Source organism: Neomonachus schauinslandi, chromosome 14, assembly GCF_002201575.2.
Source record: "Neomonachus schauinslandi chromosome 14, ASM220157v2, whole genome shotgun sequence".
NCBI classification, from domain to species: Eukaryota; Metazoa; Chordata; class Mammalia; order Carnivora; family Phocidae; genus Neomonachus; species Neomonachus schauinslandi.
In genome coordinates this window covers 91,769,619-91,790,757 of record NC_058416.1, presented here as the reverse complement: position 1 = coordinate 91,790,757, position 21,139 = coordinate 91,769,619, and the positions used below count along the sequence as shown (strand labels likewise).

General features: G+C 62.0%; 1 protein-coding gene across 1 annotated transcript; it reads right to left on the bottom strand.

The window, feature by feature from the left end:
- Window positions 1-291: 291 nt before the first annotated feature.
- FBRSL1 (fibrosin like 1) lies at window positions 292-21,087 on the bottom strand. The gene is made up of 3 exons (XM_021697300.2): window positions 20,879-21,087; window positions 3,687-3,887; window positions 292-2,815 (listed from the first exon to the last, which is right to left on the bottom strand). Exons 2-3 carry the CDS (start codon window positions 3,879-3,881, stop codon window positions 1,553-1,555), a joined length of 1,458 nt encoding a protein of 485 aa, XP_021552975.2. The 5' UTR covers window positions 3,882-3,887; window positions 20,879-21,087; the 3' UTR covers window positions 292-1,552.
- Between the last annotated feature and the right edge of the window lie 52 nt (window positions 21,088-21,139).

Below are 21,139 nucleotides of genomic sequence, written 5' to 3'. Positions count from 1 at the left end.
CTCAGAGGCGCCTCCTGCAGCACCCAGAGAGAGGCCCCCTCCCGAACAGCGGCTCCGAGGGACACAGCAGGACGGTCTGCTGGGTGACTACGGTGAGCGTGGCCCCCCGAACGAACACCACAGCATGGTGAGCCGCGTCCGGGCCGTGCACCCCTCCCTGGGCGCCCCCTCCCCGGCTGCTTTCCCGATGCTCGGCAGGAATGCAGCGAACAGGCGGCAAGTCCAGATGCGCAGAAAACCACTTGTCGGAATAAATCACTTCACGTATGACACACACTCACTGATGCTGTCATAAAAATAATGGCACGGCACTTTTTATTTTCTTTAATCGGAAAAATAAGCCCCGCGTTTCTGGGAGACCCTGGTGAGGACCAGATGCCTGCGAGCCCTGCTGTGGGCGTTGGGCGGCCCCCACACCCAGCCAGTGGGGACCCCGGAGGGCCAGTGTCCTCATGAGCAAATGGGGTGGGCGGGGGGGGGGTGCACCCCTAAGTGGCTGATGTGGCTGTCCAGAAGGGGCTGCAGCCCCCTTCTCCAGAGGCCCTCAAATTCTGCAGGGTCAGAGCTGAGCTCTTGCCTTATGCCCAGGACTCCAGGAGCACCAGTGTGGGACTGCCCTGAGCCAGGGGTCTGGGGTGAGGAACGGGCGACCCCTCGGCATGGGTCTGGGATGGGCGGAGGGCAGAAAAAGCCCTGTAGTGTGAGGTCTGTCCCGACAGGGAATGTCCTGGGGGGCCAACAGCTGGACAGCTGCACGGGCTGAGTGGGAGGCCAGGAGGAGGCATTCCAAGAATGGCCCCGGCCCTCCTGGTCCAGAGCTGGGGGGACGGGAGACTCTGCCTCCACTTCAGTCCCTAGCCACTGGGGTGGAGGCAGAGTTGGGGGGGTGGGGGGGACACCCTCCTGTCACCAGCAGCTCCTACTTGGCCACAGACAGCCCTGAGTGCCCCGTGTCCCCTCCCTGCCTTCACAGAACCCTGGAGATGCACACACATCCTCGCCCTTCGCCTGAGGGGAGGTGAGCGGGACCTGTGGCCTGGCTCCAGCCGGGCCCACATTCTGCCTAGGGGCATGGAATGCACACTGGCAAATGGGTTAGGGCCCAAGGAGCGCGAGGCCTGCGCTGGCAGCCCCCACAACACGTATGCACACACACCACATACACGCACCCACACCCGGGCTGGGCGTGCACAGGCGCTGACATACAAGGACACGTGGGCACTTCAGAGGCACAGAGAGACACTGAGGAAGGCCTCCAATAAGCCCGAGCCCTTGGGGGCAGCCGTGTCCACTCTCCTAGGAGCGTGCGCATCCCAAAGTAGCCGGCACGACGGGGGCAGGCATGGCAGGGAGGTGGGAAGACGCTGGGGGTCCTCTCCTCTCTTCCTGGTGCAGGTGGGCCTCAGCCTGGTAGCGGCCCTGCAGGGGCTGCCTCTGCTGAGCCTCAGTTTCCAACCGCAAACAGCCCGGCCTGTCTGGAGAAGGCCTCTGGCCAGGCTGGCAGCACATCTGCCCAGCACAGCCACACCCAGGGTGGCCGAGAAAACGGGCATCAGGCTCCAGGACTCACAGACGGGGCCTGGCGGGCCACCGCAGGGGTGGAAGATCGAGTCCGTCGTGACCTCAGGGGCCTGCAGGGACGGCCCAGTGCCAGGAGTGAGAGCTGCGGCTGATGGGCCCGAACCAATTCCAGCAGTGACCGCCGTGGCTGGCTCGGGGGCCCCAGGAGGGGCCGACGGGGCGGGGCTGGCCGGCCTAGGAGCGACGGGCGCTCAGGGATGGGGAGTAACGGCTGGGGTTTACAGGGCTGGCTGGGACCCAGAAGGGACTGCAGGGGCTGGCAGGGCTGCTCGGGGCCCAGGAGTGGCCGCTTTCGTCGGCAGGGCTGTTCTGGGCCCAGGAGTGGCCGCTTGGGCGGGTGAGGCTGTTCTGGGCCCAGGAGTGGCCGCTTCTGTTGGCATGGCTGTCCAGGGCCCAGCAGTGAAGGTTTTGGGGGGCCAGGGTGCTCTGGGGCTTCTACTAATTGCTGGGGCTGGCTGAGGCCCAGCAGTGACCCCTGGGGGCAGCTGGGCTGGCCCAGAAGGGACCTCCGGGGCTGGCAAGGGGCTAAGAGAGTGCGCCGGGGGCAGCAGCACTGGACTGAAAGTGAGCTGGCAGGTCGGCGGCGTGGACGCAGCAGGAGAAGTGACTGCGGGGGCCGGCACCGCTGTCCTGAGGATGCCCTGCTGGGCTGGCCACGGAGACAGGGGGCCACCCATGACCGCACGGGCCAGCAGCGGTGCCAGAGGGCCAGCAGAGAGCGCAGGGGCCGGCAGAGGTGGCATGGGGCCAGGAGGGAGCGCAGGGGCCGGCAGCGGTGCCAGGGGGCCAGCAGGGAGCGCAGGGGTCGGCAGCGCTGCCAGGGGGCCAGGAGGGAGCGCAGGCGCCGGCAGCGCTGCCTAGGGCCTAGGAGCGCCCAACGTGGCCGGCAGGGCTGAGCCAGGAGGGACTGCTGGGGCCGGCAGGGCTGCTCTGGGGCTGGAAGCAGCCGCTGAGGCCGGCAGGGCTGGCCCGGGCCCAGAAGTGACCGCCGGGGCTGGCAGGGCTGTCTTGGGCCCAGAAGTGACCGCTGGGGCCAGCTGCGCTGACCCGGGAGTGGCCGCTGGGGCTGGCAGGGCTGCCCGGGGTCCGGGAGAGCCCGACGGGGCTGGCAGCGCTGACACGGGGCTGGGAGTGACCCCTGGGGCTGGCTGGGCTGGAGCTGCTGCTGGCGCTGGGCCGGGCCGTTCTGGTCCCAGTGGTTGGCTGGGAGCGGCCCCCCTTCTGGGGAGCACACCTGCATGGAAGAAAGAGCACGTGTCCACCTGGGCAGGTGTGCCTGCAGACCCCCCAACCAGCCCGGGCCCCTGAGACATGCTGCCCCCTCACCAGCAGCCCCATCCCCAAGGGAGTTGAAAGTGGAGTGTGAAACACCAAGAAGAACCCCTCTCTGAAAAGAAGGCGCATACCAGTGAGTCCCTGAGAAGGAAAGCAGCTGCAGGGCTGAGCCGGCACCTGGGATAGAGCCCCACGCTCTGGGAGAGGGCCCCCCAGTCCCAGTCTCCCCCCCTACCCAGCTGGGCTCTGGTGACAGCAAGGATGGCCCCTCCCACCAAGGGCCCGTCTCCCAGCTGCTGTGGAGGGAGGCCCCTGGGCGGGGCTGCTCCCTGCACCGCGGCCCCTGACCACGAGTCACGTGACACACCCCACCTCACAGATACGCTGTACCCTACAGAAGATTAGCAGATGGAGAACACCCAGTGCTGAGCCCGGCCCCCGCGCGTTACAGACACCCTGGACACCCCGTGGTCGGCGGAGCCTGACAGACGCAATGGGGAAACGGGGCCAGCCTATCAGCGGGTGCACCCTCCTGCCCCAAGTACACGCTCCCCCACCCCCAATCCCTGGGCTCCCAGCTTGGCCTCTCTGGCTGTGTGACCCACCAGGGGAAGGTCTCCTGTCTGCTCAGGACCTGGGCTCACGGCGAGCGGCTGCCTCGGGCCCCAGTCCACATGTGCCCCATACCCCACGCCCAACAACGATGGAGCACGTTGCCAGGCAGGCCCAGATGCCGACGGTGGTGTCCAGGTGCTGGTGTGGCCCCGAGGGCACCCAAGGGAGAGGGCACAGAGCCCATGGTTCTGAGTGGGGCAGGGCCCAGTGCTCACCTGCTTGGTGGGCTGCAGTGGGACCTTCTTCTTCCCCCGGTCGCAGGCAGGCTCCAGGTCCTGCTCGGGACTGACGATCTCCAGGGGACGCCCATTCTCACTTGGTTCTGCGGATGGGCAGTTTTCTGACTCGCGGGGCTTCTTGGCAAGGCGACGTTCCCATTTCTCCTTCCGCTCATGTGGCTTCAGGGCCATGTCCTTCTGTGAGTGAGGAAGGACAAAGCTGGTTAATTGGCAGTGATGTCAGTGACACCATGGAAGACCGTGCCCTGAGGGCGGGTCCCTGGGCATGTGACAGCACCTACCTGGAGTGCCAAGCACCACCCCCTCCCCCGAGTGGGCTATCCCGCCGGACTCACACCTCAGGAAGATGGGCAGGTGGGTCAGACGAGTGTGGGTGGGCCTGTCAGGACGGCGGGGCTCAGAGAGTGATGTGAAAACATAGCTGGACCAGGGGCTGTTTCCCAAGGGACCCCAGCCGGTCACGGGGGCCCCTAATCCGTGGCCCAAAATGCAGCAAGTGCTGCACTGGCCTTTCTAAGGGTGTCCCTCCGATTCCTGAGTTGAGGGCCATCACCACAGCAGCTGACCACTGTCCCCTGGTCCGGAGCCACCCATAGGTTTCTCTGCCCAACTCCATGCAGCACGGCATCCAGCCAGCTATGCAGAACGTCAGGGACCCTGGACCCCTTCTCTAGGACAGGGACCTGTGCCCATCTTGCTCACAGCTGCACCTGGTCCCAAAGCAGGGACTGACACCCAGTGGGGGTTTACTGAGCATGCCCTGCTGTGCCGATGCCAACCGCAGCAGAAGGGTGCCCACGGCACCAAGCACAGCCCCTACTATGCAGAGCCGGTCCTGCCAGTGAGCCGAGCCCAGGAGAACCTGCATTTACTGGCGGTGGCCAGCCTTGTGCTTGGGCCCATGGAGCAGGGTGGGAGGTACCATCTCCACTGGCTGCTGAAGAAGAGGGAAGGACCCACTGGGAAAGCATTCATGCAAGGGGGAGGGGAGGAGAGCCTGAATGAAGGTGATGCAGTGGCTGAGGTGCTCCCCCATGTCCCAGGTGATACCCTCACGGCCCCGCAGGAAGTGCTTCTTGAGAACCTGAGGGGTGACTGTGGCAGCCTCTCCAAGGGCTGGCCTCTGTGCTCAGCTGGGCACCTGGCCCCCCAGCCAGGCCTCAGTCCACCTGGGCAGGTGGCAGGGAGAACCAACGTCCCAGTCTGCTGTGGTCCCCTGGCCTGGCGATGGAGACGGGGACACGCTATGCTTGGCAGGTGAGGTCCTCCGACCTCGCACTACACGCCTCCTCCTGTCTGTGCGAGGGGCCCACAATCCCCAGAACTAGTAAGGTGCACCAACATGGCTGGCCAGACTGGCACTGCCCTTCCAGGCCCGGAAGCCCCCACGACTGTCCTGCTGTGTGTGACCCCACAGCCTGGGCTGGCAGCAACCGTGCGTGGCTGCAGGCCGCACCTGGGGGCAGCAGCAGACTCCTCCTCTCTGAGGGTGGACATTCCACACTCCCAGGATTCTCCCGAGGGGCCCACACCACAGTCACACAGACGGAGGACAGCCCCACCAAAGCCTCTCACCTCTGATGTGACACTAAGGGCTGGAGTGTGCATCCTCCTGCATGAGGAGGGGTTCACCCTGCATCCCCACCCCCACCCCAGGGCTCACTGAGGGGCAGCGGGAAGGGAGAGGGGAGGTTGGGCTGGCAGAGGCGCCTGCCCTGGGACATCCGCAAGGTTGGAAACCCTGCCTTGCTGAAGCTGTTCAGCTTGGAAGATGATGGCCAGCTTGGCCCATGCCACGTGGCTCTGCCCGAAGAGCCACAGGCTTCTGTGAGAGCAGCAAGTGGACCCTGGCTTCTCAGACCACACTGGCCTTCTGGAATATCAGACCCCAGGGACACCCACAGGCTGCTGGCATTTCGGTGGCCGCTCCTGGAGTCCCGGTCAGATGAACCCCTCAGAGCCCCGGCTCATCTCAGCCCAAGGGGGCCGCTCCCCCCACACCCTGACATCGGAACCCCTGCTCACTGTAAGACCTCCCAGCCCCTGCCCTGCCTATGGGTCTCAGGTCGATTCCAGACTCGGGGTCCCCCACCTTTGCGTACACAAAGCTGGCAGCAAACACTGACCAGGCCAGCTCAGCTCCAGGCACCAGCGAGCAGCTCAGAAGGCAGCTGGCTCAAACGGACACGAGGGCAGCCCCAGCTGGGAAGCCCAAGGGAAGGGGCTAGGTTAGAGCCTCCCATAGAGGAGCGGCAAGTGCAAACAGCCCGAGGGGGCGAGGAGCTCCATGCTCCCTCCCTCCCTCTCTCGTGCCTGCTTCCCTGGCTCCATTAGTCAGCACAGGGCCACAAGCCTCCCTGGGGAAGGGAATCAGGGCGGTCCCTCCAGTGATGAGAAAGTCCTGAAGACCGCAGCTCATTCTCCAGTCTCCACATGCGGGCACTTGATACTTACTGACGCCCGGTGCTCCCAGGACACCCGAGTGCCATACCCCCTTTCAGACAGTCGGTCACTCTTAACTCATCGCTTTCAGGCCTCCTGCCCTGCTTGAGGGCCAGTCTTGCTGCTCACAGGCTGGTCCCCCCACACAGCCCTAGACAACACGGAGGCCCCCACTGCCCCTACCTCTGCGCCCTGGATGCTGCCACCCAACTGCAGGCCGCAGCACCTCACCACCTACCCTCGGGGTCCCTTCCTGGCCCCAGCCCCGCAGCATGGTACAGAGGGTAGGCCCAGCAGACTGTGCTCAGAGGCCTGCAGGGAAAAACCAGAGCAACATGCTGTAAAGGGTGGACCAGCTTTCCAGAGAAACAGACCAGCAGGACGCCAATACACAGACAGCCTTCCTCTGAGGAGCTGGCTACGCAGGTGTGGGGCCCAGATGCCCCAAGATCTGCAGGGGTACAGTCCTTCCCAGGGCTGGACAAAACCTCGGTCCCAGCTCAAGGGCCCAGGCAGGAGGAGCGCTTTCTCCCTTGGGGGAGGGTCTGGCTTTCTGCTCTGTTCAGGCCTTCAGGGGATTGGATAAGGCCCACCCACACGCTGGAGGGCCACCTGTCTCACTCACTTTACAGATTTAAATGCTAAAGTCATCCAGAAAGACCCTCACAGGTACCCAGAATGATGTCTAACCAAACGCTTGGGTCCCTGGGGGACATGGGCCCCGCCACGGGCAGGTACAGACACTATTTGGAGCGCATGCGGGCGTGGTGAGGAGGTGGGAGTTTGAGGCGCCCCACACGCACGTGGAAGCACATGCGCAATGCTCACACTCCCACATGTGCACCCACCCCTGGCCTCCACAGCCTGGGCAGGAGACGGGGCTGGAGTCCCAGAGCCGGAGGGGTGTCTCTGCCAGGCCCTCTCTCTCTGTGCAGCGGCTGCACTGTGTGAGCTCCTGGGCCCCACCCCACCTCGGCCCTAACATCAGCTTCTCAGCACCCCGGTGCTGGAAGTGGCCTGGGGCTGCCCTGAGGCCCTTCCAGAACCCGCAGAGGGGCCAGGGCAGGGCCTAGAGGGAGGCCTGAAGTATCAGTATGACTGATGCATACTTTGGGTGAAAGATGTGATTAGATGTGTCTGGAGAAGTGGCCTGGGGCGTACACACCACGCACCCCCCACGGGCCACCTAGACCTTCGTACTGCCACAGAAAGCAGCCAGGCCTCTCTCCTCAGATGCCCGCGGGCCACCTCCTTCTGCAAGAAGCCGTGACTCCACACATGGACCTCCTGAGCCACTGTGGGGTGAGCCCCACTTTCAGAGAGAGAGCCACTGGTTCTGAGGACCTTCCGATCAGGTAAAATCACAGAAACAGTTTCTAGCCTGGGGGACTGCCTCTGAAGTCCCATATCTGAGCCCTGTAATGAGAACAGGGCTGGCCTGCGGTATATATGATCAGAAGCACAAGCAGATACTAACTAGGAAACCTGTGGGAACAGCCTGCCCCTCTGGGACACCTGGCTGGGCTGGGATCGGTCTTTCTAATGAACACTTGTAGTCAAAACAGACAAAACAGGGGGGGCAGATGGAAGGGCAGACACTGCACAGCAAGCGCGGTGAACCGCCAGCCGCAGACCAGGCGGTGGGCTCCACAAAGGCCTTCCTCTAGGCCCTGCCCTGGCCCCTCTGCGGGTTCTGGAAGGGCCTCAGGGCAGCCCCAGGCCACTTCTCCAGACACCTCCAATCACATCTTTCACCCAAAGTATGCATCAACCACAAATCGAACACATCGTTTTCTGTAAACCTGTTGTATCTGTTTGTTTGCTTCTTAAACAAACAAAAAACCTAGATTGCTAGAACCCTTGAAATATCAGTGACTGGGCCTCTCCTCTGGCCTGGACTCAACCCAGCAGCATCCTGGCCCCAGGACAGGAGCTCCTGCATCTGGAAGAGGGGGGGAGCTGGGAAGCGAGTCGCCCCCCGCCCAGCAGAAGGTGAGCCAGTAGGCGATAGGCCTGGGCCCTGTGCACATGGAGGGTTAACGACACCATGGGCCTTCTGGCTCAAGCGGGCAAGAGGCCTGGTGCACCAGGATCCAGAGGCGGCCATCTCCACCCAGCCACTGCCCTGAGAATGACCCCAGGCATCCTTGGGCTTCCTGGAGGAGACCAGATGCTGTGCCCCCAAGGGGCTCTTGGTCACAGGACTCAACAATTCCTGCCTTGAGGCATTGCTGGGATATGTCTGGCTGGCCCTTTCCCAGCACGCCAAGGCTGGGGCTGGCCTTCACTTGTTATGCTGACCCCGTGTGAGCCCAGGCCAGTTCTGGAGGCTCACCCAAGCTGAGGCACACACCACCGCAGTTCTGCCCCCACTGAGCCTGCAGTGGGGGTGCTGGCCCTGGGTCCCAGTCGAGGCTCTGCCCGGAGCGTGGGGCCTCTGGGTAGGTGGTTTCCTCATCTGTAGACTGGGGCAGCAGCTCTGCCCAGGCTGTGGTGACCGCTCTGGGCGAGGGAGAGCCGCAACAGCAGTGATTGCCCCACCATGGGCCAGGGCAGGTCTCCGAGTAGAGGGTTCCTCGGGGCAGACCCCCAGGGCGGGAGGCTGAGGCGAGCGGTGGGCTGGTGTCTGACTTGCAGGACGCTCAGCATGCTGCTGGTGGATCCACACTAGGAGCCCACAGAATTGGAATGTGCCCACAGGGAAGCGGGCCCTGCTGAGGTTGCAGCAGTGGTCTGGGGTGAGCTGGGACGAGCTCCAGCAGTCCAGGGCCTGGCTGTACCCCTGAGCTGCCGTCTGCCCATAGACCCGTCTGTGAGCCCACACAGGCAGGGCGGCAGATGTGGCCGGGCGCACCCCAGGACGCGTGCCTGCACACAAAGGGGCCCTAAAGAGGGGGCATGGCCAAGCGCCGCAGCCCACGGCCCTCGAGGCCCAAGGCAACAGTCCCACAATGAAGCCCCCAGCGCCCCCAGTAGCAGCCGGGCCCCTGGACCCTCCCTGGACCACAAGGGGATCTCCATGCACGTTGCTGAAATCAATGGTTACATTTTCCTGTAGCAATTTTATGGGGCTACTTTTAGCTCCCCAGAACGTCATTACTATGTAGTAACAATACCATCTCTACCTGCACTTCAGTAAACTAACTGCGCAGAGAGAAAAGTAATGAGAACTGGCAAACCCAGACCCAGACTCACGGAGGGCTGAGGCTGCTAGGTCCGATGTGGACAGGGCCTTTCCAGGCTCCCAGATCCTGCAGGCCGAGGCATGGCCACACCCCTCCAGCCAGGAAGGTGCCCCCTCCGCTCCTGGAACTGCACTGGGGCCTCTCCCCCAGCACCTGGGCCTGAGCCCCCAGCGTCACACAGGATCTACCCCTCACTGCCAAGCACCGGCACTCTCTTGGCCCACCTGACCTCCCCACCCCAGCCCACGTCCCTACCTTCCCACCCTGCATGGCTGAGGCTGCCTGTCTCCCAGAACCTCTGGGCCTTGGGGCCCCCAGCAGACCTTGCTGGCTCACGGCTCAGTCAACAGTCTTCGTTGTTCCACAAGCTCAGGCCAAATTCCACCCGCTGCTCACCTGGCAGGCTGTCAGCCCCAACCTGGAAGCCCTTCAGCACACATCTGCCCCAGGCTCTCGGCACAGCTGCTCCCACCACCCTGCTATCTATGTGGCTCACTCTCCTTCACCTGCAAGTTTTCACTCAAACTTCACACCATGCCCCCACCAAGTAAAACCCCAGCCCCAAACCGTACCTACCTTCTGTGCCGTGACCCACCCCCCTCTGACCCCGGTGACGGAGACTACGTGCACAGGCGTCTCCTTCCATGTGGTCGAGGGGCCTCCCCCCCGGAGGGCACCCTCCTCCCCCACCCCAGCTAGAAAGGAGGCAGCCTGTGTGTCCACCGCCCACCAGCAACTGGCACATGCCCCCCACCCCCAGAGTTAGCCAACTGTCCTTGTCTGGGACTGAGAAGGTTCCCTGGATCCGGGGAAGGCACAGGAGGGCCTGTGGACCGTAATAGCAGCACCGCCCTATCACAGACCACCGTCCGCGGCGTCACAGAGAGCTGGAGGACAGGATGGCAGCAGGGGGGTGGTGAGAGGGTCCCTCTGCCGGGCCCAACCTCCCACCCCGGGCCCCGGCGTCCAGGTGTCGCAAGGCCTGGGGCATCTCCGACACCCGCTGCTGACCACGTCCCCGAGTCGAAGACGGACTCAGAGCCGGCCCGGACAGTGCCTGCAGGCGGCCCCCACCCCGCTGCCCTGCCCCAGCATGAGAGCCACGTCCAGTCGCACCCCCCAGCTGTGATGCTGGGACAGGAGTTCTCCCTGACCTGTTCCCTCCTTAGCTCACACCCACACCAGATAGATACTGCTCCCCATCATCTTCCCACCCCTACAGCCCACCTGCTGTCCCTCCATTTAAGGCATCCTGCTGGAGAGGTCCCTCAATCCACCAGGACTGTGGCTACCTGAGGGTAACACTGGCCTCAAGGACCATCCCCCGAAGGGCTCACTGACCCCCTAGCTGCTCCAGAACCTTCTGGAACCTGCCTCATGCACCTTGGTCCCTCTGGGTCGATGTCTTGCCAGCCCACAGCACTCCTCCTCAGCACCCTGCTCCTGGGTGCCCACCCACAGTGTGCTCTATGCACTGGAACACCTGGCAGGACCAGCAGGGCTTGAGGACAGATGGTCAAAGACCCAGGAGCTGGGGAGTCGGCCCAGCAGCAGGACAGCCTCTGTCACACCCAGTGCTCAGCACACCAGTGGGGACCCACCTTCCCAGGCTCTGTGAAGACACTCATTCCTTCCTATGTCCATCCAGCCCCCACCATGTGCTCAGTAGTTGTTGGGGCAGAGGAGGTCACCTGGAAACAGAAGAGACCCACCCACCCCATGGCCTGGGACCAGTCAGACATGAGGATGGTGACAGGAGCTCTGGACAAAGGCATGAAGGTGGAGGAGGATGGTCGGCATGGAGCCTGAGGCAAAGAGGCAGCCAGACTGAGGGGCAGGTAGGCCCCGTTCTGGGCCCCCTGCCCAGGTCTGCACGCCACAGACACTTCCTCCCATGTCCATGCATGCACACCGCACTGCGACCCCACACTGTGACCCTGTGCTGACCACCCAGGCCGCCCTCTAATCCACACTCGACTAGGATCTTCATGTTCACAACTGCTCTCCTGGCAATTGGGTTTGGAGGTCAGTCTCTGCCCAAGCCCCTCCCAGCCCCTCCACATACAGACTGCTCTGTGTGCTTGCCCATGACTGCCAGAGCTGGCCTCAGGCTCACTGCCCTTCAAGCTCCCCCTCAGTCTCTGGGACTTGCTCAGCTGCTGCTCAGCTGTCACACACGGAGGGGGCTGCCCACGGAGGCCAGAAGCCAGGGCCACTGTTGCTGAAACGTCCCCTGCCTGGGGTGGGGCACAAAGAGAACCAACCTCAGGGTTAGCTCAGAGAAGAACATTGGAGAGGGGATGGGGATGGGGGGGCAGGACCATGTGGCAGGCACTTTCAGCTCATCACCCCCACTTCCCAGATGAGGAAACTGAGGCCCAGAGCAGGCAGAGGGACACCTGGGGCCAGGTAGTGAGGAAGAGAAATGAATTTAAACCAGGCGTCTGGACTGGGCTCACTCACTTCACTGTCCTCCTCAGCGGGCTAGGAGCAGGGGAGGCTCAGAGGAAGCATCCTGAACTTGTTCCTGGAAGATGGGACTAGCACAGCAGGTGCAAAGGTCCCGAGGCAGCAGTGCCCGGGGCCCCAGGTGAGGGGGTGGCAGGGCCACGCCTCACGGAGAATGCAGGTTCATTCCATGGGTGACAGACAGGGGGCCCTGGCTTTACCCAGGAGGCAGGTCTACGTGAAGCCTGACGAATCCCCACGGTGCTACAGGTGAAGCCAGGTACTGAGCGTGAGCCATGCAGCATGTGGAACGGCACGGGCTGAGGATTAGCCAGAGGCCTGCCAGGGTCTGAGGACCAGCATGTGGGGGGTTAGGAGAAAGCTGCAACAGGTAAGGTCAGAGAGCTGATGGGGCTCATGGCAGATCGCGAGGGTCCCTGTGGGGCCTCTAGGTCTGACTTTCGGCATCACTGCACATTAGACTGGGCTGTGGCCTCCCGCTCCTCCTTGGCAAAGGGGTACAAGTGGCAGCCCTCCAACAGGGCCACTCATGTGTCCTGCACAGACGTCTGCTCTGCCCCCTACACCTACCTGCTGACACCCTGCTCTCAGCAGAGAGCTTGTCTGGGGCCCACAGGCGCCTGCAGTCCGGTCGGCCTGTTAGGTGGCCCCGTGCTTGCCACCTGGGTGGAGTCCAGGGAGCAGTGCCCACCCCAAACAGCTGCTCCAAGGAAGAAGCACAGCTGGGGTCACTGAGATGCCTCACTAGACGGAATCTAAGCTGGACAGACGGGTGTGGGTGGGGGAGGCATGGATGTGCCCCGCCAGGCCAGCTTGGCCTTTCTGCTGGGAGTTCCCTCCCCTACATAGACACACGCACCCACCCCCGCACCCCACACATGTGCACACACACTGACTGCAACTGGAAAGACAAGCAGGGGTGGTGTACATGCTGGGCTGGGTACCAGGTTCCGGAATCAGCTCTCCCCCACATGCAGCTTCAAACAGAAGCCTGGTACACACCGTCCTGCGGAGCTGAATAAGGCTGGTAACTCGTTGGCGAGTTTTCTTTCTTTAGCTACTCGGGCAAACCGGGGCACCAGAACAATCTCCACATGAAACTTGAACCAGATACCACGTTTGCCCAGAGTCCCCAAAGCACTCAATTCCATGTGGCTTTCATATTCTGGCTCCCAAGGGAAAAAGCGCCTCGGGTGCCCTTGGGGCCCCAGCCCAGCCACCTCATCGACCTTCTCCAGGCGTCCCAACCTGGACGTCCCACCCAGCCCTGCCATCCTCCTGGGCTAGTCCCTGCCAGGCACCTCCCTAGCACCTTCCTGGCCTATGCACCCTCCTTCCGAGCCCCCAATCTCCCTTCAGGCACTCGCCAGTCAGATTACCTGTCTGCGTCCTGTCTGAAGCCAACCCAGCAGCTGACACAGAGTCTGGCACACGGCTGGTGCTCAATAAATGCTCAGTGAGTCAGGATGGGAAAAATGGGTCTGAGCACTCCCTGCTGCCTAGCAGTCACTTCTAGAGGCCTACAGCCCCACATGTGGGCCTGCCCTGCCCTGTGGCAACCACTGCCTGGGCCCCAGTGAACAAGAGGCAGTGAGAAACCATCCCGAACAACAGTCCAGGTGAGAGGGGGCTGCCACGGCTTGGTTTATCTAACCCAGTGTTGGAGAGCTCTGCCTGGGACATGGTCTGGCTGCCCAGGCTTCTGGGAGGCCTCATGGAGGAGGCTGCACCTAGGGCTCTCGGCAGAGAGCATGGGCAGGTGACCATGGCCTGGGTGGTGTGGCCATGGCTGGACTGACCAATGACTCTTCTACCCCAGCAATTAGCAAAAGCCTGGTGCCTTGGGTTCCCCCTGTTTCCCTGACAGGGCTGCCCACGGCCCCCACCTCTGGGAGCTGCGTGCAGAGCATGTGAACTGCAGGGGTCGGGGCCAGCACCACGGTGGCCCCCAGCAGGTGCCCTGCCCAGTCCCCATGCATTTGTTACTGCTCTGGCCGCCCTGAGAGGATGACATGCCCAAGCCCACGGTGGGGGTGATGTCCAGACTCCAGTGTCCTTCCTCCAGAAGGCAGCCACTGCCCACCGGAACAGGATGCAGGGGGACAGGGCCTGAGGCCTCACCACCTGCCAGCTCACAGGCAGTCCTGCTTGGCAGCAAGTGTCCCAGGCCAGCCTGCTCCGGGGTGGGGGTGGAGGGTGAGGGGCACCCTGCTGACCCCGTTTCCAGCAAGCTGGTCCCATGGATCCCTTACTCAATACCTTCCTCCCCACCACAAACGGAGGTGACTCGGGTCTCTAACTGGCCATCAGCAAAGGAGGCTGGAACACTGGGACCCCAAGTGTGGAGAGGAGTGGACGATTCCTATGCCATTCGGACTGTTCCAGAACACAAGAAAAAATGCAGCAGACACAAGACAATCTCAGACTAATTTTATGTAAGAATATAGTGCTAAAAACCCAACTGAAATATCAGCAAAGCAACCTGACACAAGACTGCCGACATGGCCTGGAATTCAGGGATGTCACCAGGTCCAGAGAAGGATGACGATCCTCACAAGGGGCGCGGGTCAGGCTCACTGCTCACTTCTGGTGCCAGTCCAGACACTTCCCAGGTGGGACACCCTGTCCACGTGAAAGATCGCACACAGCCGTGCTGAGTCAGGGGGAGGCAGGAGAGTCCCACCGGAAAGGATGGGGTAGAGGTGTTGACAGAGGCCACAAGACAGGAAAGGAGATGAGCAGTGACAACGCTATGTTCTCAGCAGATGCCACAGTGGCCAATGAGAAACCTCGGAGACTCCACTGGGCAGGTGTCAGAACTGACAAGGAAACTTGCTTGTGCCCAGGCATGAGCGCTGCGGCAGCGAATCAGAAAGCAGAGTGACCGAGGCATGAGGCAGACCAGTGGGCAACGGCGCAGACCCTCAGCAGGAAGAGGCCTGGTGCCACAACTCAAGAACCGCCTCCCCATGTATCAAAGTGAACAGCACACCACCGCAGAGCACCAGCCACCCAGCCCCAGATCTGGGAGCTTCTCCCTGGAAACAAGCACGTGCACAAGGAGGTTCTGGGTAGGGAGATGTCCACAAGGACACCGACACTGCTGGAGTCTTCGTGGGAGGGACAAGGAACAGAGACTAAGCCGGAATGGGTCAGTGGTGGCCCAGGCACAGGGGTGAAGGCTCCCTGCCAGGGAAGGGGGCTATGTGACCAGTGAGTCCCCCTGACACTTGGGGAAAGAATCTTCCGGGCAGGGGACAGAGCAGTTAGCAAGGGCCAGAAGTGTGCCCATGTGCATGTCTGAGGATTCTCCAACAGGAGTGTTAGAAAGGGGGGCTAGATGTGGCTGGAGCTACAGGAGTGAGGGCTGCAGTGGGGCATGAAGGGGGCCACAGCAGAGCAAGTACTGAATTGCAAGTTTAGACCAGTGATAGGCCCAAGAAGCTAAAGGGGTGCTGGGGACAGAGGCCAGTTCTATGAACTCATGAGCGTTTGCTGCCTGCTCTGGTGCGTGTGTGTGTTGGGGGGTGACTGTCCTGCAGTGGGCCCAGGACAACGGATAGAGGACATGAGGCCCTATCCTTGAGCTACAGGATGGGGTTTCACTGTGTGTGACCAAAGGGTCACATGTAGGCCTGTCCTCTGCTCTGTCCAGGCCACAGAGCTGCTGCCCCGGATGGGGTCTGGAGCACAGACATACACAACACAGAGGTTTACACAGGTACCCCAGCAAGGACACAGCACACACATGTGTGTCCCCACGTGCACACACACCTGGGACATGGACCTACCACACCCCCGCACCTGCTGTGGACTTGAGACTGTCTAGAAACTCAGAGTGGGGGCAGAGGAAAGGAGGCCTGTGGCCTGCCACAGGGGTGCCCCCATGGCCATGCTGCCCAGTCTGGGCAAACCCAACCCGTTGGGAGGTGAGGCTCCACCTCACCCGCAGTGAGGTGCGGTGCAGCCTCCAGGCACTCAGTAGAAGGGTGGAAGTGGGGAGACATGGGTCTGCCACCTTTGCCGCCATCAGTCCCACACAGCCCTCACAGATGCTGGGACACAGTGTGGGCAGGACAGACAGACAAACTGAGGCCCAGAAGCCACAAGCACTGTGTATGTGATCCCAGCCAAAGAGGAGCAGGGGAGTGGCCTGAGGTGATGGAGGCCAGGGACAACAAGCTGGCTCGCAGACACACAGGGCCACCATCAGGAGGACCATGGCTCCACTGTGCTGGGCCACAGCGTGTGAGCATTCACCCTGTGGCTCCACGGCCCATGACAGGCGTGCAGGGACAGAGCAGACTGCTCCCAGCCCGTGAGTAGCCGCAGGCTTTGCAGACCATCTTCGACGCCCACGATGCTCAGAGGGGCCTTCACCAGAGGTCAGGCAGCTGACCCAGGGCAGCACAAGCTCCTATTGTTGCTCCTGCAGCCCAGGAAAGGCCATCCCCTTAGATGTTAGGGAGACCACTGTCCCCTCTGCTCAAGCTCAGATTCCTCCCAAAGAGCATCCAGAAAATGCGACCCGGGTTTGGGTGAAGACTCACGAGGTTTCTGTTGTCTGGTGCTATGGTGGGTGGATGCCAGACAAGAACTCCACCCCGGCTTCCGTTTCCTCACCTACCAAGTGGGTGTGTGAGGACAGTGCCCTCAGCAGCAGTCAGTGTCGCCACTGCTCCCATGACATGCCTTATCACAGCAGAGCACTGACCCACACAACAGGAGAGCCCAGTCCAGGCTCCCACCCCACCATCGGCAAACTGCTGCTGCCAAGGCAAGGTGCAGACATCCACCCGGGCGGGCGGAGGAGGCTATGCAACGGCTTTGTGTTCATCGGCTGGCGGGGACCCCTTGGAGGGAGCAGCCCCTCCCCCACAGCAGCCCTTAGGCAGAATAAGGGAGCAGACCAATGCTGGCCTAGGCAGGTTCCAGGCTCAGTGTCGTACCTCCGTTCCATGACTGCAGGTAAGTGTTCCTGCTCTCTGGGCCTCAGTTTCCCCATCTGGAGAGTAGAGAGCAGCCTGGAGGTGCTCTGGCTGGTGGGCATGGACACTCCCAGCTGATAGCTCCTCTCAGCAGTGACGGTCCTCTGTCCCCCTCCTTGGAGGGCTGGACTGGGCACACATACAGCCCCCCAGATCAAGGCCCCCACAGGCGGGACCGACAGTGTAGGCTTTTACACATGGACAAGAGGGCCACATCCTGGCCCCCCCACGCTCCTGACCCTTAGCAACCAGACCTAGCATGATCATGTGCCCCTTGCCCGGGGGGACACTGAACACCAGCTTGCAGAGAAATTACTACCACTGAGCCCCCTGCATGGGCCTGAGGGAGTTCTGGCCCCCCTACAGGGCCACCACCCATCAGGACTCAGGCAGCCTCCACTGCGTGCTTCGAGGCCCACGGCCCCAGCCCCAGTGTCCTAAGACTGGGAAGAACTTGGTCATTTCCAGCAGAAATGCACAGCACGCCCCTGACATCACCCAAAGCTGGGAGCTGGGCAGCCAGGCCAGGACCACCAGCCCACACAGCCATTCACCTGCTGATGTGGCCACTGGGAGGCCAGGGCAGGGTTTCTCAAGCACAACTGTGTGCAGCAGGTCGCATCTGGGTTTAGGTGTCCGTTTTATGAATTATCAAAGTTAACGTGTAGTGATCTGTGTGGGAAACAGAATTACAGACAGGAAGTCACCCGTTACCACAGCTAAAACTTTGGGTGTTTTCCTTTCCATTTTTTATTCCTGGATACATGCTTCCTAGACACATGTACAGAGGTGGTACGTAACCCTCTCTTTCAGCAAAAAAGGGAGGGATACAAGACTATACGCCTGTGTGGTTCTATCTGCACAACATACTCCGAAAAGGCCAGAAGCTGGCCAGAGTAGTTACTGCAGGAGATCAAGGCTGGAACTGAACATTTTTTCGAGATATACCTTTTCACTGATACCGATCTTTGAACCAGCTGAAAGTGTCTCGCTGTTCTGAAGCAAATTAGCAAAGCACCACATAGACGCCAAACCAGAAGGGTGATTTCCACCACGTACGCGTGCCTCTCGAGAGGTGGGCAGCGCACAGACAGAGCCTGAAGGGGAAGCGCTGGGGCCCAGGCGTGCACGCACCCCTGATGGAAGGGCTGGGAGGCGCACAGTAGGTCTGCTGGGCTCACCCAGGCTCTGCCTGCAAAGTAGACCTCCCAGGAGACCCAGGGGCTGGCACAAACTGACCTGTGGCCATAGGTTCCTTTGCCATTAGGAAGGAAGGGTCAGGAGGACCTCAGTTCTGTCCTGGCCTGTCCCCCAAGGGCCTTGCCGTCACCTCTGGAGACAGAGATGTCACAGGAACCAGGACAGCAAGAAACATCCACCTGTCCCCAGTGTTCCTGGTCAATGAGAGCAGAGGAAAGGCGCCCCTGTCCCCCCACCACCCCACAAGACCCCCATGCTGCCACCTGCTCACTGTTCCCACCCTGCTGAACAGAGTGAGAAAGCTGACGGAGGACTGGCGCTCAGATGTGCAACCCCTGCCCGGCCCACGGCCCCTGCACCCCCTCAGCTCAGACAGCAAGCTCTAGCCGTCCAACTCCATGCCCAGGGCCTTGGACACACTGTGAACCTGGCCAGACCTGGGAGCCCTCTCCTCAGCCAACACCACCGTCACATGCGTGTGTCCCCAGCATTTCACAGAAGTGGCCTGTGATCCTCTCAGCCACCTGAGACAGAGACTCATCCCCCCTTCGGGGCAAACACAGGTGCACAGGGAGGTGCTGGAAGGGTGGGGTCAGGGACCTGCCTGGGGCACGGGGGGGCGGGGGAGGCTGCACCCTCAGGACAAGGGTAAGGAGGACTCGTGGACACTGGCACTCTCACCTCCTGAGCCAAGTCTACACCTGACATTTGGGTGTTATGCCCCGGGGGTGACAGCTGCTCACATCCCCATGCCACGGCAGCCCTGGCAAAGCTCTGACGCTGGGCGGGGAGGGGAGGCTTGATGTTCATGGCACTGGGCCTCAGTGTCCCCATCTGTACAGTGCAGTCTGAGGACAAGCAGACTCAGAATCGTGCCTGGTCAGGTACATGTTCACTGTGTGCTACATTCAGTGTCCTGACGAATTATCTGAACTCTGGGGAAAACCATTACACTTTAGTAAGAAATGAGCCCAAACAAGAGAACCAATCTAGAAGTTATGACTTGTACAGAAGCCCCGTACTTTCCAAGGCAGGCGGGTCCCTCCCTGGCTCAGTAGGGCAGAAAAAGGCGCATGGTGACGTGGCTGGGTGAATACCAAGAAGACAGCAGACTCAGTCTCACTATGGCCTGACCGGGGCTGCTCAGAGTCTGCAGAAGCCCCCACACCCGAGGCTGCACTGAGTATCCCCGCTGCCGGAGGGGTGTGGCCAAGGCTGCTGCGGGCTCGTTTCAGCAGGGGTGCAGTGAATTCTGGCACGACCTTCCTCAAAAGCAATTCCTCCTCCCACCTGTTCACTGCACAAACATGTATGGGGCATGGGGACCTCACGGAGGGCACACAAGACAGACGTGGCGCCTGCTCTCTTCCAGCTTACAAGTTCTGGTGGGGAGAGAGCCAAAAAAGAGAGCCAATCTCTAGATGCCTTCAGAGAGAGTGGTCACTGACAGGAAGGGAAGTGAGAGATGGGCGGGGTGGGGAAGAAGGGGTGCTGCTTCAGAAGGTTACTAGGGAGGGCCTGAGTAATGTCTGTGCTGAGACACGAGGGCTCCAAACAACCTTGGCAGAGGGGACAGCAGGTCCAGAGGCCGCGAGGCAGCAGAAAACCTCAGAGGGGCCAATATGCTGGCACAAGAAGCCAGCATGCAGGGCCTTGGAGACCACAGTCAGGGTTTTGTTTTGTGCCCACCTGGCAGGGCAGGTACACATCTGGAAGGTGGCTGGAGTAACCACTCTCCAAAGCTGCGGCGCAGAACTTGGCCACCCCTTCCCAGTTCAGAGCTGTGGCATGTGCCACCCCCCAAAGTGTCTTAGCTGGGGACCCCTTAATCCGGGAGCCATCTAGGGCCCCCCAGGTGTACACAAAGAGGACTGGAATGGGGGTGGGGGAGCTGTGTGGTTGGCGTAAGTGCCCCACCTACACATCCATCTGCCCAGACAGAAAGCAGCACACCTGTCCCTGGGCCATGTCCCTCTGGCTGCCAGCACCCGACCCTGAGGCTCTCCACAGACCTGGCCCACCTCAGGGAGAGGACCCACTGCAGGGATCTGCAATGTAGGCACTTCCTCTCTCCCCAAAGCTGAGCCTCTGACTGGGGATCCCAGGCCACTGGCTCCCAAGCTCCAGGAAAATGAGGGGGGGCTGTTAACTGAGCAATGTCTGGGACCCCCAAACCCAGCAGATGCTGGCGGCCCCTAGTAAGCGCTGCATGGGGCCCCTGGGGGGTCAGGGGGGCTTGTTGGCTGAGGCTGGCAGGACTGTGGGATCTCGCCAGCACTTCTACACAGTTCTAGGAGGCCGTGGGTCCCCACCCACCCCACTTGCCAAATCTGACAGTCAGTACTCACTTCCTTCTCAACTCACCTGGGCTCACGCAAGAAGGGCGCTATTTGCTCAGCAAATACTGCCCAGGACAACTCAGCCAGACAAGTGGTATTTTTGCCACCCTATTAACTAACCAGGGGAACAGCCGTCAGGAAAGGGGTCTCAGAAATCTCCCCCCCACGCCCCGCCGTCCAAACAGAAACCTCAAGGAGGAGAAGAGGAACAGGAAGAATCTCAAAGTCTCCCCTCCGCCACCGCCTTCACCACGACCAGCAGAGCTCACCTCCCCGGCACGTCCTGAGCCGAACACCGTGGTATTTTGAAAGGAAAGCCGCTGAAAAAAGGCGTGTGTGGCAAGCAGACAGCGTTCGGCCGGGACAGTGCAATTCGGAGACTTTTCTCCCCAGCCGCTCAAGACTCGCACCCGCCGGCACCCCCCGCGGGCGGCCGGGCCCTCCAGCAGCGCCCTGCGCGGCGCGCGGGGCCCGCGCGGCCCGGGCAGCCCTAAGGGGTGGGTGTGCCGCCGCCCCAGGAGCGCCCCGCCCGCCGCCCCACCTACCTCCAAGGCCTCGAGCGTGCTGAAGCTGGCGATGGCGAAGCCGTCGATGACCTCCTCCTCCTGCGAGCTGGACTCGCGGCGGCGGCGGCGCGGGGGGCGCACGGCGGCGGGGCGGGGCGGGGGCGCGCGGGGCAGGCCCGCGTTCTCCTTGCCAGGCCCGGGCTCGGTCTCGTCGCCCGACGACGCGCTCTGGTCGCGGGCGTCGCGGGCCGCCTCCCGACGGCGGCCGCGGTCCCGCTGCGCGCGCGAGCGCCGGCTCTG